The sequence below is a fragment of the Aulonocara stuartgranti genome (assembly GCF_965226115.1).
Source record: "Aulonocara stuartgranti genome assembly, chromosome: 4".
NCBI classification, from domain to species: domain Eukaryota; kingdom Metazoa; phylum Chordata; class Actinopteri; order Cichliformes; family Cichlidae; genus Aulonocara; species Aulonocara stuartgranti.
This window is the reverse complement of record NC_138942.1, coordinates 38,674,869-38,691,655: the sequence shown is the minus strand read 5'-3', so window position 1 is coordinate 38,691,655 and position 16,787 is coordinate 38,674,869. Positions and strand designations below refer to the sequence as shown.

The 16,787-nt window shown below is 44.6% G+C and overlaps 1 protein-coding gene across 3 annotated transcripts in view; it reads right to left on the bottom strand.

Moving 5' to 3' along the window:
* Positions 1 to 520: 520 nt before the first annotated feature.
* Positions 521 to 16,787, bottom strand: part of abcc1 (ATP binding cassette subfamily C member 1 (ABCC1 blood group)) — a 31,459-nt gene continuing 15,192 nt past the window's right edge. The window contains exons 18-32 of one of the 3 annotated variants that reach the window (XM_082530423.1): positions 16,092 to 16,259; positions 14,421 to 14,595; positions 14,209 to 14,269; positions 14,012 to 14,132; positions 13,703 to 13,910; positions 12,074 to 12,384; positions 11,769 to 11,861; positions 10,792 to 10,991; positions 6,395 to 6,521; positions 5,125 to 5,226; positions 4,842 to 4,988; positions 4,597 to 4,755; positions 3,629 to 3,795; positions 3,189 to 3,383; positions 521 to 1,560 (exon numbers count right to left, since the gene is read on the bottom strand). In XM_082530423.1, coding sequence (XP_082386549.1) covers positions 1,452 to 1,560; positions 3,189 to 3,383; positions 3,629 to 3,795; positions 4,597 to 4,755; positions 4,842 to 4,988; positions 5,125 to 5,226; positions 6,395 to 6,521; positions 10,792 to 10,991; positions 11,769 to 11,861; positions 12,074 to 12,384; positions 13,703 to 13,910; positions 14,012 to 14,132; positions 14,209 to 14,269; positions 14,421 to 14,595; positions 16,092 to 16,259 — 2,343 coding nt within the window. In that variant the 3' untranslated portion in view covers positions 521 to 1,451. Of the gene's footprint in view, positions 1,561 to 3,188; positions 3,384 to 3,628; positions 3,796 to 4,596; positions 4,756 to 4,841; positions 4,989 to 5,124; positions 5,227 to 6,394; positions 6,522 to 10,791; positions 10,992 to 11,768; positions 11,862 to 12,073; positions 12,385 to 13,702; positions 13,911 to 14,011; positions 14,133 to 14,208; positions 14,270 to 14,420; positions 14,596 to 16,091; positions 16,260 to 16,787 lie in introns of those variants that run through there. The other 2 variants (XM_082530424.1, XM_082530425.1) reach the window with 2 other exon arrangements.

Sequence of the window (16,787 nt, the reverse complement as noted above, 5' to 3'; positions counted from 1 at the left end):
AGACATAAGAACTTGCTGTCCAGTATGGCCACAGCAGTGCGGGGAGGTTTTTTCCTCATATCTTTAGAATATAATTTCACATGAAAAAACTTTTTTTAAATACTAACCTTGCTGCCTTTTCTTAGGATTGTTTCTCCTTTTAGCTCTTCAGTAAAACACGCATTGCTGTGACATGACAAACAAACATGTTCGTATTAAACGCACAGGTCAGTTGTTGGGTTGGTGCAGGAACAAATGAGAGAAGTGTTGGGTTACCCACATCTCTTAATTTGTCAGCAGCGTGTATGCAGACCAGTGGTAAAACACCACGCGTGTGCATAACTGAAACACAACAGACTGCACTGTGGCTGAGACGGAGCCCAGTGTTTCTGTGCAGAGTGTCTGAAGTGGACCAGCACACTCCTAACACCTGTGCAAAGCTACTACAGAAACAGACTTCACACATCAAACAACCACACAAAGCCATTTAACACAAGCAACATGAACACTGCTGTCACAGATACACTATTTAACACATTAGTTGCCATTGTCTAACTTTATTTGTGTAAGGCAGGTATATACATTTCCAAAGATACACAGCATGTAGATTCAAACAGTTTGTCCACATCCCATAGTTGACCTGTTTCTGAGTCCATCAGAGGCGCCGTACCGCTGAAAACAGAGTGCAAGCAAAGCGCAGGACAGATTTGGCTGCATACCAAAGACAGAGCAACAGTCTTTGTTTTAATAATCAAAATAAAATAAGCTCTAGAACCATTTCTTACATGAATAAAGCCTCCAACACATTCAGCAAAAGCACGACGGAAAGCTGTAACTGAAAGACAATAAATAGTCAGTGCTGAATGAGAAGTAACAGTCCAGTGACATCAACAGCAGCTGTGCGTCTGCATTTTCTCTGTGATTGATGTATGATTCTGACCAATCAGCTTGGTCGCAGCATGTCCCACATCCTTCCCTGTTCCAAAGGTTAAACTGGAACATTCCTGATTCCTTACATTTAAACTCTTTTCCTCTTGTAGTGTGCATGCATGCACAGGTACAATCAAGCTGTGCCTCAGCTCCAGAATCACTGCTTGTATGAATGACTCGTGTTTACTACTGTGATAATGATGATGAAAGCATGTTGTCGAGGAGTTTAACAGTGGACAGTGTGGATATAAGAGGCAGACCCACAGATCGAGCTTCTTTATCCCATCATAAAAATGTGGGGGCTTTGATATTCACGTGGTAATCTTGATATGTGGTATGAACTTTGTCAGGGCAACACAAACAGACCCCAAACTGCTGGTGGTGATATTCTCTTTATGTAAGTAGGCCCAGCCTCCTTGTGCAATGAAAACTGCTGCTGGTTTCAAAGCAAAGAAGGTCATTGGCACGTAGGACTGTGTCCCTCTCATTGGAAACATCAGCTCTCTGCAGCAGGAGGCCCGACATAGTGACACTCCCCGGCTTCAGACGAGTCCAGAATCCTTGGCCATCTTGTGAAAGGCGCCTCTCTGACTGATGAGATTGGAGGGCGAGTCAAATTCTGCCATCTTTCCATTCTCCAACACCAAAACCCTGGAAGCACAGAGAACACTCAGGAAACTGTTTGCAGGCAGAAATGCTACAGCTGATGTTAGCCTTGAAGTGCAACACCACATTAGTTTATGCCTAAAGGCATCGTTCGTCACAGAATAACGACAGACTAATATGTTGCATCTCCAAATGTTCGATGTGACGCCGTGTTGTTGCACCTGGAATAAATGCTCCTCACTACAATGACTGATTGGGAAGTGGTTACTTTGTCGCACACGTCTAGTAAGGCGACACTGGGTTTGGAGCTGTGCAGTCTTAGGATGACATGAAACGATAGCGCCAAGTATGAAGCGAGGAGCAGTGACGAGAGTAGCTGAAGATGATGATCGTTTACAGCGAGGTGGTAGTGGTGTGGGTGGGGTTATGGAGAACCCCGAGTCAGGAAGAGGATCTTGTCTGCACCACAGTTAAAGAATATTTACTTTTTCCTCTTCATACTCAACAATAGACTATTTATGTTTAGCAAAGACGATGTGGCTTCCTGCTGGACATTTGAATGAACCAACGAGACGTCCGCTGAACACTGATACTCTCTGGTACAGAGCGGTGAAGCGTCAGTGAGGCGCTGTAGCACAGTGCTAAGATCACAATGACACTGCATGAGAAACAAAGGAAAGAGAAATGAAATGCCTCAAACAGAAGGAAAGAATCTGGAAAACAAAGCACAGAGCTAAAAACCGTCTCATCTTAGAGCTCAGTAGATGCAATGACAAACATGAGGATGGATTCCATTACAGGCAACAACAGGCGACACACACCTGAGTGAATCCCACCCCTGCACATAAACATCTGTTAGTCAGAGAGAACCAAACCAAGGAAGCCTATAGGCTGATACAGAGGGTCACATGACCCTGAATTCATTCCACATAAACTAGAATGGGTTTGGTGCCAACAGAAATGACAGCAAAAATATTTGACTTTAAGCACAGGGCAGTCATTTCAGCTTCAATCGCAGGATTGAGCCTCGTTTTTAAATCCTTCCAGCCAATAGAATCACAGTGACATCACTGCATTTACGTCAATCCCACCAATCACAAACTGCAGGGCGAGACATACACATGATGCAGGAGGAATGAGCCTCGCTGCCGTCCAATCAAATCTCTGTAGCCGGGCATAAAGTGGCTATTTTTGGATGGGAACCAGCTCTAATGCATTGTGGGAGATGGAGTTTTTCAGTGTAATCACAGTGGATGTAAGTTTACAAAGAAAGGCAGAAACGTGGTTTGAATCCATCACTGAGACTGGCTCTCTGCTTTGTTTCTGTCGGACACCATTGCATCATGGGATGTTTCTGCAGGTGTTAGCATATTTCAATGCTTTTTGTTTGTTGCATGGAGGTTATTAAAATTAACCTTATCAAACACAATCATAAATATAACAAAGTCAAAACCCTGTTACTAACCATTCTGACTGTTACTTGTAGTAACCATGGAAACCAGAAACTGTCTATCCTTAAAGAGCTTTCAGTATGGCCTAACAACTGTAAGAGACTGAAATGGTCGCGCCAACAGAGAACAAACAGAACTGGGAGACACACAAATACAGGCATTAATACAGATATTCCACGTTTGGGGTGGGGGCCGTACCAGTGTCTCTTTGGTGTACAGTACCTGGTGTAGTCCATGATGGTGTTGAGGCGATGCGCTATGGTGAGGACAGTGCAGTCCTCAAACTGAGAGCGGATGGTGGACTGGATCAGGTTGTCCGTCTCCATGTCTACAGCTGCCGTGGCCTCATCCAGAACAAGGATCCTGGTCTTCCTCAGCAAAGCTCTGGCTAGGCACAGCAGCTGCCGCTGACCCACGCTGAAGGAAAAGCAGACCGTTTCAAAGGCAGGAAGCACTACTCCAGCGCTTTATCCAACGACTGGTATATGCACTGTTGCCCCATAACTAGTGTACTGCACAACTGCAAGAAATGCAGGTGTTGCTAATCGTGCTTGACGAGTGTGCACACTAACGTGTTTTTCAAAGACGCTGTGAAACTGGGATACTTTGTATCTAATTCAGTTTCTAATTTGTGGTTGCTTGGACGTATAAAGCAGTTATACCTCAGGTTCTCTCCTCCTTCACTGCAGTCGTGGTTAAGCTTGTTGGGCAGGCTGGACACGAAGGTTTTAAGATGGGAGAATTCCAAAGCCCGCCATACTTCCTCGTCAGTGTAGGAGTCAAAAGGATCCAAGTTCATCCTCAAGGAGCCTGAAAACAGCACCGGGTCCTGTGGGAGAGAAGAGTGTCTTATGCTGGGATTTTTCCCCATTTTGAGACTATTTTTCAGTCGTGCGACCGTTCTGGGGAACGGCCCGAGTTTCGCCTTCATCGTGTGTCGTGCATCGTGTAGCATACGTGGGGTAACGAGGAGCGATTAACACCTCACGACCAGCCCGGTCATCCATCGTTTGGTCGTAAGAAAATCAAACCTGTTTGAAATCCTGTCGCCCTTCGTGAGGGCGTCACCGCAGCCTCTCACACGGCGCACGCGCAAACACAGACATGAAAGTGAAAAGGCGGGGCAGCACAGCAGTGCGGCGTGTGACACAAGCGATGGAGGCACAACTTTGGAGAGGCTCTGATGAGCTTGCCAATGTGGCCTCACAAAATTATCACGACTACAACAACCGTGAAAAGAGTTGGATGGACGTTGCTGTTCGATGGCAGCTGCCTGGCCAATGTTTTCATTAGCAATTTAGCAAAGCTGGTGTGTGTGTGTGTGTGTGTGTGTGTGTGTGTGTGTGTGTGTGTAAGACAGACAGGGACAGATTTTGTGTTATAACCTTCATGTTATGGACGCACAGTGTGAGCACTCAGGTCTCATCAGAGCATCGTGACCTACAAACTTCTAGCTCCTGCGATTCAATCGTGCAGTTTGAGCAGAAGCTGAATAACGTTTGCTTAACATTACTGGGGCAGCGACTCTGAGGATGGGTTAGCTGTACAACTCTCCTGTAGCTCCCCGGCTGCTGTAATGCACAGGCTGCGGACTAATCAGTGTAACAGTTTTGATCCTCTCAGAACGTACCTGTGGTATGATGGTGATTCTGGAACGAAGCTCATGGAGGCCAAGCTTGGCAATGTCCACTCCATCAATGAATATTTGGCCCTCGGCTGCCTCGATGATGCGGAAGAGCCCCAGCGTTAGGGAAGACTTCCCTGCACCCGTGCGTCCCACGATCCCCACCTGATGGAACAGACAGCTCAGAACAGCCACAAGCACACGCACTGTCACTGGGCTGATGCCTTCACTGGAGTCATGTGAAATCCCACCTTCTCTCCTCCGTTAATGGAGATGGTAATGTTGCGGATGGCCAGATCCAAATCTTGGCGGTAGCGCAGGCCAAAGTTTCTCATCTCTATGCAGCCATTAGTAGGCCAGCCTGGGGAAAGGGTGGAGGGCTCGTGTTTCCACTCTGCCTGGGGGTCCAAACACACATGTTTAAAGAAGGCGATTTAGACACGCATGAGGCGAAAGCTTTCTCCAAACACCCCACATATGGCTGCCAGTAGATCTACACTGTCTTACTGCCTTTAAAGGCTTGTTTCTGTGTACCTCTTTCTCTGTGTCGCTGTATTCTTTCACTTTCTCCACAGCCACGATGTTGGTTTCCACATCAGAAGACATCCTAACCAGCCAGGTAAGTGAGGTAGTTAGCTGCACACGGGGCAAGACAAAACCAGATTAATGCACGCTCAGTCCTCTAGACAGGGGATCCCAAAAGGTTGGTTCTCTTCATCTGGACGTTTTCAGTGGGAGAAACCCATCATCATCATCATCATCATCATCATGGTCAGAGGGCCCGGTGGCGCCAGTGTCCGGCAGCCTCTCCTCTGTCAGTGCGCCCCAGGGCGGCTGTGGCTACAATGTAGCTGCCATCACCAGGGTGTGGATGTGTGTGTGGATGGGTGGATGACTGGATGTGTAAAGCGCTTTGGGGTCCTTAGGGACGAGTAAAGCGCTTTACAAATACAGGCCATTTACCATCATCATCAGGTGACTCCTTCAGTCTGACTGCAGGTTTCCAACGATTTTCTGAATCGAGGAGGGGGCCCAAGGGTACATCTATCACCGTCTCACACTGCTGTGACTGCAAACTCTGAATGTTACTCATTACCCAATATGACAGTCTGCACATTAATGACCTCACAGCCCATTGTTCGGTGGGCTGATGTTGGAAACCTGCAGTCAGCTGAGACTGAAGGAGTCACCTGATGATGAACAGGATCAGAGTTTTGGCAGATTAAGAACAAACATGAAGCACAAAACCTTTTCCTTCTTCTAGGCAGAGGGCTGTTTGAATTTCCCCTCATAAATAACATAACTGACATGAAAGGACATCAAATGGAACAAATTACATAACAAAGTTCTCCTTTAAATAAAAAAAGTCGTTTTAAACTGAACTTAAAAGTGGGGTGCATTCCATTACTGACATAAGACTGTTTCAGAATATTTACCATAGATTAAAACAAAGTATGGTAACCATTAACAGAGCTCGTAAAAAGCATTCCTGTATAAACCATAATGGGCTCATAAATGTACCCACTCAGTCACTTACTGTGAAATTAACATCAGGACTGTGGGACACCGTTTCCATGAAACAGTGATGAATCTATTCTTAAAAACCTCAGAACAATACAATAGAATAAATGTTTTTCAGTGAACTTGTGTACTAAATCTGACTGCTAAACATCAATAAAATGGCTTAAACTAGGGAATAAACAGTTAAATTAGTAGGAAGGCTAAGCTCCTTGTAGCTACTTGGCACTCTTTTTCTTTAATGTATGAAATAAGTGCACAGGTTAAGGAGATTGTCCATGTTTACCTGGAGGGCGTAGGAGATGGACAGTCCCATGATGCCTGGGCTGAGGCTCTGTCTGGCAACGACAGCAAACAAAGCAGCAAATGACACAATGCAGTTTCCCACAAACTCCAGGCGAATCGCCAGCCACCTGCACAAACACAGATTCAGGAAAGTAGATTATTGTACAATATAAGGCGCACTTAAAATCCTTTCATTTTCTCAAAAATTGACAGCGCGCCTTATGTATGAATTCTGGTTGTGCTCAAGGAGCCTCGCGGAGTAATCTGGGTCCTAAACTCCGTCCAGTTCAGGTCCCAAAGTCAAACGAACACTGCAGCATCACTGAGAGTTAAAAACTGACTAAATTCTTTCATCTTTAATAAAACGATCAGCATTGCTGCTTTACCAGGTGTAACTATGAAGTTTAACATCCAGGCATCCATGAAAACAAAAGTTATTACATTTAACAGTTAGAGGTTAGCAGGAAGTTAGCTCGCTAGCTTCTATCTAAGCATGATATAGCATGTTCTGACTGAGAGATTTCAGAAACATTCAAACGTACAGCTCTGCTTTCACTTCCAACATAAATGAAGACACGAAACTAAACAGCAGTGACGTTTGTAGGGTTACTGAAGTTGGGCTAGCTGGTATATAATCATGTGCTACGTGACCGCTAACGACACAGCTATGTTAGCATAAACACAGTGAAGCTGGAGGACGAACGCTAACACTTTTCCCCTCGATAAAAGTTAACGTGAGGGTTCCTGACGGTTAGAGACAAATGCAATCGCATGGCAGGATGCTGTAAACGGACAAAACTTCAGTCAGGAGAACAACTGAGATAATCCATCCACAATACGAGGTTAGTCATTCATATACTGCAACAACATGGGAATAGAGCCGCTGTGATAGAATACAGCATTAATGAATCGATGGGACAGAAGTGGAGGAAGCAAGAAGAATGAGTTAAGTTTGACTTATCTGACTGCTTTGTTTGCTTAATGTGCCTTATAATCCGGTCCACCTTTTGTATGAAAAATACAGTAGTTCCCTTGTGGAGCTTAATGACTTTTAACCAGTGTTGGGGAGTAACAGAATACATGTACCACCGTTACGTATTTAAAATACAAAATATGAGTAACTGTATTCAGTTAATCACACAGCAATAGTACATTCATGTAGTAAAAAGCATGATAATATATTAAGTAATCCAAAGTATTCAGAATATGTTACTCTCATTGAGTAACGTAACGGAATATGTTAAAAAAAAATCCATTTTGGGGCATGTAATCTGTAATCTGTGATGGAATACATATGTTCTCTGGTTTCCTGCTTCCGGTGTGATGGCGCCTGTGTTTGGCCTTGCCGCTGCTGGCTGCAGTTTCCCTCGCTCTGTTATGCTGCTGTTTCTGACTGTCCTGCTCTCCTTCTTTGTCTCTGATGTATTTCCTGCCCTAGTCTATGATCGTCTGACACTACTGTCTAATCTATGGTGGGCCTGGATATCACTCCTTCATACAATGGCTTCTTCCCTCCTCTGTTGCCGGTGTCTAGATTTTTGACAGATGTCGCCAACAGCACCCTTTTGGGTCCCTTATTTGCCCTATTAAAACTAGACTAGCCCCTGTTACAAAACCCTTGCCCAGGATAAATGACAGCATTCGCTGTTTAAAGCGTGTCTGTCGTAAAGCTGAGCGTTTGTGGAGAAAGACTCGTTTACAGGTTCATCTCGTTCATTTAAAAGACCTTTTAGTTTCTTTTAACGCTTCAGTTCATGATGCAAGGGCTGCTTATTTTTCAAACCTAGTCTCTAGGAGCAGAGGTAACCCTGAGGTTTTATTTGGTGTTCATCTGAACAATAGACTGGACTGGACTCATAACTCAGACGCCCTCTACAGGAAAGGGCAGAGCAGGCTGTACCTGCGGCTAAGCTGTCATCCCTGTTGGACAACATCTCCCACCCCATGCAGCAGACTGTGACAGCACTGAGCAGCTCCTTCAGTGGGAGACTGCGGCACCCACGGTGTGGGACGGAGAGATTTCGCAGGTCTTTCCTCCCCACTGCTGTCAGACTCCATAATAAAGACTTTAACTGATCAAACACACACATCCATACATATGCAATAATACTAAGTGCAATAATCCTTTGTCATCGTCGTATTTTTACTCAGTTGTATATAGTATTTGTATTTGTATTCTATTTTTATCTTATTGTATATTTATTTTATTCTACTGTATATAGTATATTATTTTATTCTATTCTGTACAGTTGTGTACTGTATTTATTCTTATTGTATTCTAATTTTTGCCTCATAACTTTTGCACTGTCCACTTCCTGCTGTGACAAATCTTATTTGACACTATCAGGGATATTGTTGCTCCGGCTTCTGCTGCTGTCCCTATTTCTTCGAATGAAGACTGAAAATTTTCTTTCCTTCTTTGTTGAAAAGGTTAGCAATGTAAGGAGCAACATCTCTCCCTCCATGTACCATTTGTCTGTTCCGATTTTACTTAAGCCTGTCAGATTTGATTTTCACCAGTGTCTTTACCTGAGTTGTTGAAGCTGGTCACTTCAGTGAGATCCTTGATATTTTATCTGGGTCTTTGTTTAAAAATGTTTTTGAGTCTATTGGTCCTAGTGTTCTTAAAATTATTAATGCATCTCTGCTCTCTGGTCAGGGCCCTGGTTACTGTAAAAGTGCTGTCATTCACCCACTTTTAAAAAAAACCTAAACTTGATCCTTCTGTGCTTTCCAGTTACAGACGCATCTCAAAATTGCCTTTTATTGCCAAGGTTTTAGAAAAGGTTGTGGCCAAGCAGCTCACGGTTGTTCTAGATGAACACAACATTCTTGATAAATTTCAATCTGGCTTTCGTAAGACTCACTCTACCGAAACTGCACTTCTTAGAGTGTCTAATGATGTTTTATAATAATGATGAATTATGATGCTGGAGAGTGCACTGTTTTGATGTTGCTGGATCTGACCTCTGCTTTTGACACTGTTGATCATCTTACTTTGTTAGATAGATTAAACCACTGGGTGGGTGTATCGGGTACCGCATTGGAATGGTTTAAATCCTATTTGTCAAATCGATCTTTCTTTGTGGCTACCTCTGCCAGCTCTCTTGCCTATGGGGTGCCTCAGGGCTCTGTCTTGGGACCGTTATTGTTTTTGTTGTATTTACTCCCTCTTCTGCAACTTCTTAGCTCTTACTCTGATATTTCATGTCATTGTTATGCAGATGATATTCAGCTATATATCTCTGATGTTTCTAAGCTCCAAATCCTGCAGTCCTGCTTAGATTCTGTTACAGATCTGCTGGCTGGTAATTACCTTCAACTAAATGCTGATAAAACGGAAGTCATTGTCTTTGCTCCTGAGAAATTTGTTCCCCTCGTGGTTAAAAATCTAGGCCCTCTTGCTTCTTATATTAAACCCTCCATTAGGAACCTTGGTGTTACACTTGATCCAGCTCTGATGCTGGGCACACGTTACATCTTTGGTTCGCTCTTGTTTTTACCATTTAAGAAATATCGCTGAGTCCCTTTGTGTCACGTTCCGAATTGGAAATGATTATTCGTGCTTTTGTTTCATCTCGCTTAGACTATTGTAATTCCTTGTTTACTTGCTTAAGTAATGCCTCCCTGGAACGACTGCAGGGTGTTCAGAATGCTGCTGCCAGGCTTCTGATAAAGCATCACAAACACTCCCATGCCACGCCCCTGCTGATTCAGCTGCACTGGCTCCCTGTCAAGTTCAGGGTCGATTTTAAGATCATAATCATGACTTACAGGGCCCTGCACGGTGTAGCTCCAACTTACATCTGTGATCTTCTTCTTTCTTATCACCCAGCAGGTCCCTGAGGTCTTGTGACCAGGGGTTGCTGGTTGTCCAGCATACAAGGTTAAAAACAAAAGGTGAGAGAGCGTTTGTATCAGCGGCTGCCAGACTCTGGAGCTCGCTCCCTTTGAGTTTGAGATCTGTGGACTCAGTCGTGTCTTTTAAAAAGCAGTTAAAAACGTATCTGTTTAAACTGCTTTTGGTTGATGTCGTTTTGTTTTAGATTTTAATGTCTGTTTCCTGCCTCTGTGAAGCACTTTGTGATTTTATCTTGAAAGGTGCTATATAAATAACATTTTACTTTATATTTTAAAAGAAACCTTCCCAACACTGCTTTTAACCTTTCAGCCAGAGATTGTAAAGAAACATGAAAATGAAAGCATGAAAATGAAAGCATGTAAACGTAAATGGAGCTTTTCTACGTCCAAAGTGAATATAATGTACTCGTGTTGCTGCAGTAATACTCCAATGAACAGTCTCAGAGAGATCCTAATTTAGGGACATTCATCCTAAAAGGCGGTGTAAACTGTTGCAGCAGGTGGTGCAGTGAGAGCGTGTGGCGGCAGCCTCCTGACCTGTTAGCCACTATGCTGGGATAGTAAGCCTTCTGGTTATGGTCCACGCGCTGGTCGCTCTCATGGATGAAACGCTCCTGCTCACTGAAGGCTCGGATAACCGACGTGCCCAGCAGGGTTTCATTGAAGTGGGTGTAAATTGGGGAACGGCTGACCGACTCCAGACGCTTCAGCTGGCGAGATGATGCCACATAAAACCTCTGGACAGAGCAAGGATAGACACATGTGACTTATATAGGGGGCAGGGATAGCTCAGTAGGTAAAGTGGTCGCCCCATGATCGGAAGGTCGGCGGTTCGAATCCACTTAACGGCTACCCTGAGGTACCCCTGAGCAAGGTACCGTCCCTACACACTGCTCCCCGGGCGCCTGCTTAGTGGGCTGCCCACTGCTTCACTGAGTGAATGGGTCAAATGCAGAGAAAAACAAGTAATTTCCCCATGGGGATCAATAAAGTATCCATTATTATTATTATCATTATTATATAGTGCGAGTACAAGAAAACAATTATTGGAATGTGATGTGTTAAATTTGTTTAGATCACAGGAATAAGGAAGGATTTGTTTGTGTGTTTCAGTGTGGCTTAGCTGTAGCCTGAGAGTGTACTTGTTTAGAGGGAAAGGAAGTTATGGACACTGGGGGTCTGCTGTCATAAAAGGAGACAGGGAGCTACAGTGGGGGGTTGCTGATGCTTGTACCTTTAATAAAAACTCATAATTGTTATAAACCTAGAAGTAGGTTTGCAGGAGACTCTCCACCTTAAATGTAAATGTAAGACAACAAGAGGCCACTGGCCCAGTGGGTGCAGAGTGGGCGTCTCAGTGTTTGTAATGTGTTAACTCTGTTTTCTATGTTGTCTGGAGGAATCTGGTGTAGCTTGGGTGAGGAGATTCCTTTTATGACCCCCAGGAAGTCACGTACACAGAGACACACACAGTGCTTTGACTGTTACACTCACACAGCTACATGCACACTCACGTGCTCGTGCAGACACACACAGACACAGAGTTTGCAGCACACCATGGGGGTTTTATGATGGGGTCGCTGGCACCTCTCCCCTTCTAGAAGATGCTTAAATGAAGATGAATCGAGATGAATAAAGGTTTTGTGAAAATGGCTACTGAGTCCGGTGCCGTCTCTGGATGCCTCGAGGCAGAAAAAGAAGCGGGGTGAAGCTGATTTCGTAACAATAGTCAGAATCACAGTGCAGGGAGGCGTAGTACTGTGGGGATAACACTGGAATATACTGACACTTCAGAATCAGTTTCCCTTTTCAAACTCACCTGCACAAAAAAATAGAGCAGACCCAGGAAAGGAATGATGATACTGACTAGAGGTGTGGCAATCAGGATGATAACACAAGAGCCCAGCACGTTGAACATGGAGCCCAGGAACATCTTAATAATGCTGGGGATCAGCGTGTCAATGGTGTCCATCTCTTTGGCAAAGCGGTTGACCAGGTTACCACTGGGGGTTCGCTCAAAAAAGGACATAGGTGAGCGCAGGACATCGTACAGCATGGACTGGTGGAGGTACCGGGACGCCAGAACACCCCCAATAGACATGGACAGGGAGTATCCAAAGACAGCCACACCTGAAGGACAGCAGAGGAGTTTGCACAATATCATGACTTATTTCTGTGTGAAGAGCACACCTGCATCCAGCAAGACACATAAGACGAGTCTATAACTGAGGGGAACGAGCTGGAGAAGGGGGGCCTGGACCCCAGGGCTGAGCTATATGACCAAGCTCTCATATATAAGACATTTATCGCCCTGACAACGATATCACAGAAATGTTACACGTTCTGTAAATTCTGGGAATCTCGGGCAGCTCGACACTGTGAAGTGTTTCCAGCTGGGCGTCGTGTACCTGGAGTCGAGTGTTTTGACCGATGCATGAAGCTATACACTTTTTAGACATAAGTTGTAACGGCCGCCGTTCTCTTTGTATTTATTAGACGGCGTGCTGCGGGGAAAAGCCTGTTTTTAAACCTTTGAGTCTAAGATGTATCTGGAGCACCTGACGGCTCTTTTTGCTTCTCTGCATTCTGTCAGGTGACTCTTGTGTTGGTGGTTAACGAGGTTTGCTGTGTTTGAGTCTGAGGTGTTGGACCGGTTTGCTGCATAATGTGCATCGTACAGTTTTCTGGTCCGTGTCAGACTTTTCATAACCAAACCATGTCCGTGCTCGAGGTGGCCCCTCGATTAGGAACAAGGTCATCATTTCAGTTTATTTTGAAAAGTCTCAACAGGCTCTTCAGCTTTATTGTGAAAGGTTTATGTGGAAAATAAACAAGAGGAAGGCATAGCCACACGCTGGGTTTACCGTCGTTGTTGCTAACGACAACACGTCTGTAGTGTGGTTATTTTAAATATAAAGAGAGAATACAGCCACTACAGTGACCGTCAGGACCATGAAAGCATATTGCTGTAAACAGTTTATTTTGCGACACCACGAAACAAACGATAGCGTAATATTTTCATACTGTCATCAGATATATAGCGTTATATCGAACAGCCCTACTGGACCCCATCTCAGCTGTGACAGTAGGACCAAGGGCGCGCTGCAGGGTTAACTAAGCATATTATTAGTGGTGGTGGACACGGTCACCCTGCTCTGTGAGCTGACACCACATCACAGTCTCCCTCCATCTCTGTCCGGTGGCACCTACATGTGCGAGTGTCCTCTGGTGCTCTAGCTTCCAACAGACATGTGATTAAGTGAGCACACATGTCAGGCCTGTGTTGGACTGGCCACCTAACATTTGCGTGCTGTTTGTTTGAAAAACGATGAGCAGGAAAAAGCAAAGGTGCCGTTTCCTGCTCGTCGTGATGTGTACAATGGCTACCCTTGGTGTTGCCTCACTTTCTGAACCAGACAAAAACAAGAGTTTTTCCTGTCATGCTCACCCTGAGACAGGCCAAAGGCACCATACACCCCCAGTCTCATTAGTCTGTTAGGCTGCGTGCCATTAACCACAGGGTCATCGGTCCACAGACTCAGCCAGTAGTTGGAGAACAGGGAAAGCAGGTGATGGGCAAGAAACAGCAGAAGACTGATGCAGGACAGAAGCACTCCAATGGACTTAAAATAGGCCCAGAAGACAGACAGCTTAACCTGCGGAGGACAGGAGAGCTGCTGTGATCCCAGACTGAACACAGACACATTATACAGAAACATGTGCATTTATACATGCGACCACGTGCAGATCCACACACCTGCCCAGTGCTGGCCTTGTCAGCCTCCGTCAGCTTCCCCGCCTCGGGATTCTTGGGCTTCTTGCTCAGCTTCTCGTCTGCTGTGGTTGACTGTTTGGATGCAGTGCAGACACCTGGACTGCTGCTTAAACAGAAGGACACTTATGTGCTTAGTGAGACACCCCAGCCCCCCAGGACCCTTACCCTAAATCACTCACCCAGCAAAAGTGGGCACGCTGCCGTTCTCCAGTCGTTGGATGCTGCTGTTTGGCACGGGCTCTAAATGGAGGAAGGAAATTTAAAACGTGAAGTCGATCTGAGAAGACCAGCTGCAGTATGATAAAATAATGATCAGACTTCATCTTAACAGAACTACTACTCCAAACACTGCACGGTGCTACGCTACACAGCAGCACGACACACTCCTCACCACTGTTATCAGCTTTGTCGACTGCAGCGTAAGTTCGCAGGAACTCTGCAAAGGCTCCCTCTGTGGCCATGAGGTGCTGGTACGAGCCCACCTCTGAGATCTCGCCCTTCATCATGACCAGGATCAAGTCAGCTTGGGGCAGGTAGCTCAAGCCGTGGGTGACCAGCACACGAGTCTGTACATGGCTACACAGAGTTAGTAAACTTGGTCTAAAAGCATCTATGCTGCTGAGAGACAATTTCAACAACTAAAACAACTTTACATTTGGATTTGGATCATCTTATGTTGTTTGGATAATTTCATACAATCTACAGTACTGTGCACAAGCCTGAAACCACCACAGTCTCTTAGGTTTTACCTGTAAGAAGCCAGAGGAGTTGTTTTTTTTTTACACAATCTTTTTGGGGCCTTTTTTGATAGCAGAGTGAAACAGGGGGAGAGAGAGTGAAAGGCCCCACATGGTCGCCTTTGGGTCAGCTTTTACAACAAGGTCAGTGTTATTCACAGACAGCTGTAGACGTTCCCAAACATTTTCTGGAGACATTTTTTAAACACTGATCTACGAATCATTCAAGACTAAAATGCACATAAACTCAAGGGATGAACACAGAGGCTGCTCAGTGAGCAGAAAAACAGTTTGGGACCAAGAAGGTTGACTTCAGCCCAGAACTTATCTCTGGATGCTGTGCAGTGTCTTTAACAAAGAATTACGGCTGACACAGCAAAAGAACAGCAAGGATAAGAAATGTGAGAACAGGCTGATTTACTGCTCACTGAAGCCAACATCCAAAGAGCTTTGGACTGCCAACTTTTAGTCCTGGGAACTAAAAGAGTTTACGCTGTGTAGAAGAACAAGACTCGTCCTACACACTTTCACATTCAGTTTCAATAAAGTGCTGCAAACATTTCCAAGTTCCTAGAAAATATAAAGGAAAGACGGGTGGCTCAAGAATTTTGCACAGTCCCGTACGAGCAAAGTACCAATGCTGTGAGGGACACACAGGATCCCAGTCATGATCCTGGGTATATGTATATTAGAGGTAGGAATCACCATACAACGCACGATACGATATTATTGCAATTTTTTAAAAATATTTTGCGATATTCAGATTCTGTACATAAAGTTAAACTTTATCAATATTCATTTTATCTAATATCAAAGTCTCACACTCAGTCTTTCTCTCATTTCAGTTTTATTGTTGACAAACTGAACGGTTTGTATTACAGTCTAGTCCAACTTAACTGAATGCAACCATCTGGTACAATTACAGCTATTCTGAACTATGCAATTTATGAAAACTATGCAGCCCATTCAGCAACTGAAGAATTTGAAAGTAAATTAAAACAAAATATAATTTTACATTAAATAAAAAAGTTTTAAACTTAATTAAAATAAAACATGTCTTAAATGAAAATAAGTAAACTGTCATGTTTATTGCTGCCAAAAACAAGTTAAACACATTTGGACAGCGTCAGGATTGTTGCTCAGAAAAAGGATCAACATGCTCTGAAGTCAGAGTTCCAGTGCACGAAAAAATTGTTTGTAACAAAATATCGATTTCTGCTGTCCCTGTATCGATACATTATTAGCAAACAAAATATCACGATACTACACAGTATCAATTTTTCCCCCACCCCTGATGTATATGACTCCATCACACACACACACACCTTGTCCTTCAGCAGTCCCTGTGGGCCGATGACTTGATCAAAGATGTGTTTCCCTACGTGAGCATCGACAGCAGACAGCGGGTCATCCAGCAGGTAGACGGTACGATCACAGTAGACGGCCCTGGCCAGGCTCACCCGCTGCTTCTGACCTCCTGACAGGTTCACTCCCTGCAGACAGACGGTCAGAGGCAGACAGTATAGCAGGCTAGCTCATCATTGTAGAAATGCTGCCGGTGTCATCAAACAGCAACAAAAGACTCAGTGACACACCAACAAGTCTGTCCAAACTACTGTCTGTGGTCTCGCTCAGTAACCAGACACCGGTTCCCTGTGAATTCCTGGGGGTCACATCCTCATCAAAGCTTTATCGGGCATCTCCTCGAAATACCTGTTGAGTCTTTGCTAATCGTACGGTCATGATCTCACTAACATGTAACACACTGACTGAGGCCTGCAGTCTGACATGTAGCTCTTGGGTTTTCCTTTTGCCATTGCACCATCCGACCACGATAACAAGTTCCTGGGATGTGCACTCCTGGGGAGACTGATGGCCTCGGGTGTTCAGGTGTGGTTTAATACAATACTACAAACCGACACAACACATGCTCAGTTAACTGCAGAAAACTGCATTTAAATAGCAACACTCGGCTTTTACTCACCTCTTAATAAGTAAGACGATGTTTTCATAGGACTGCA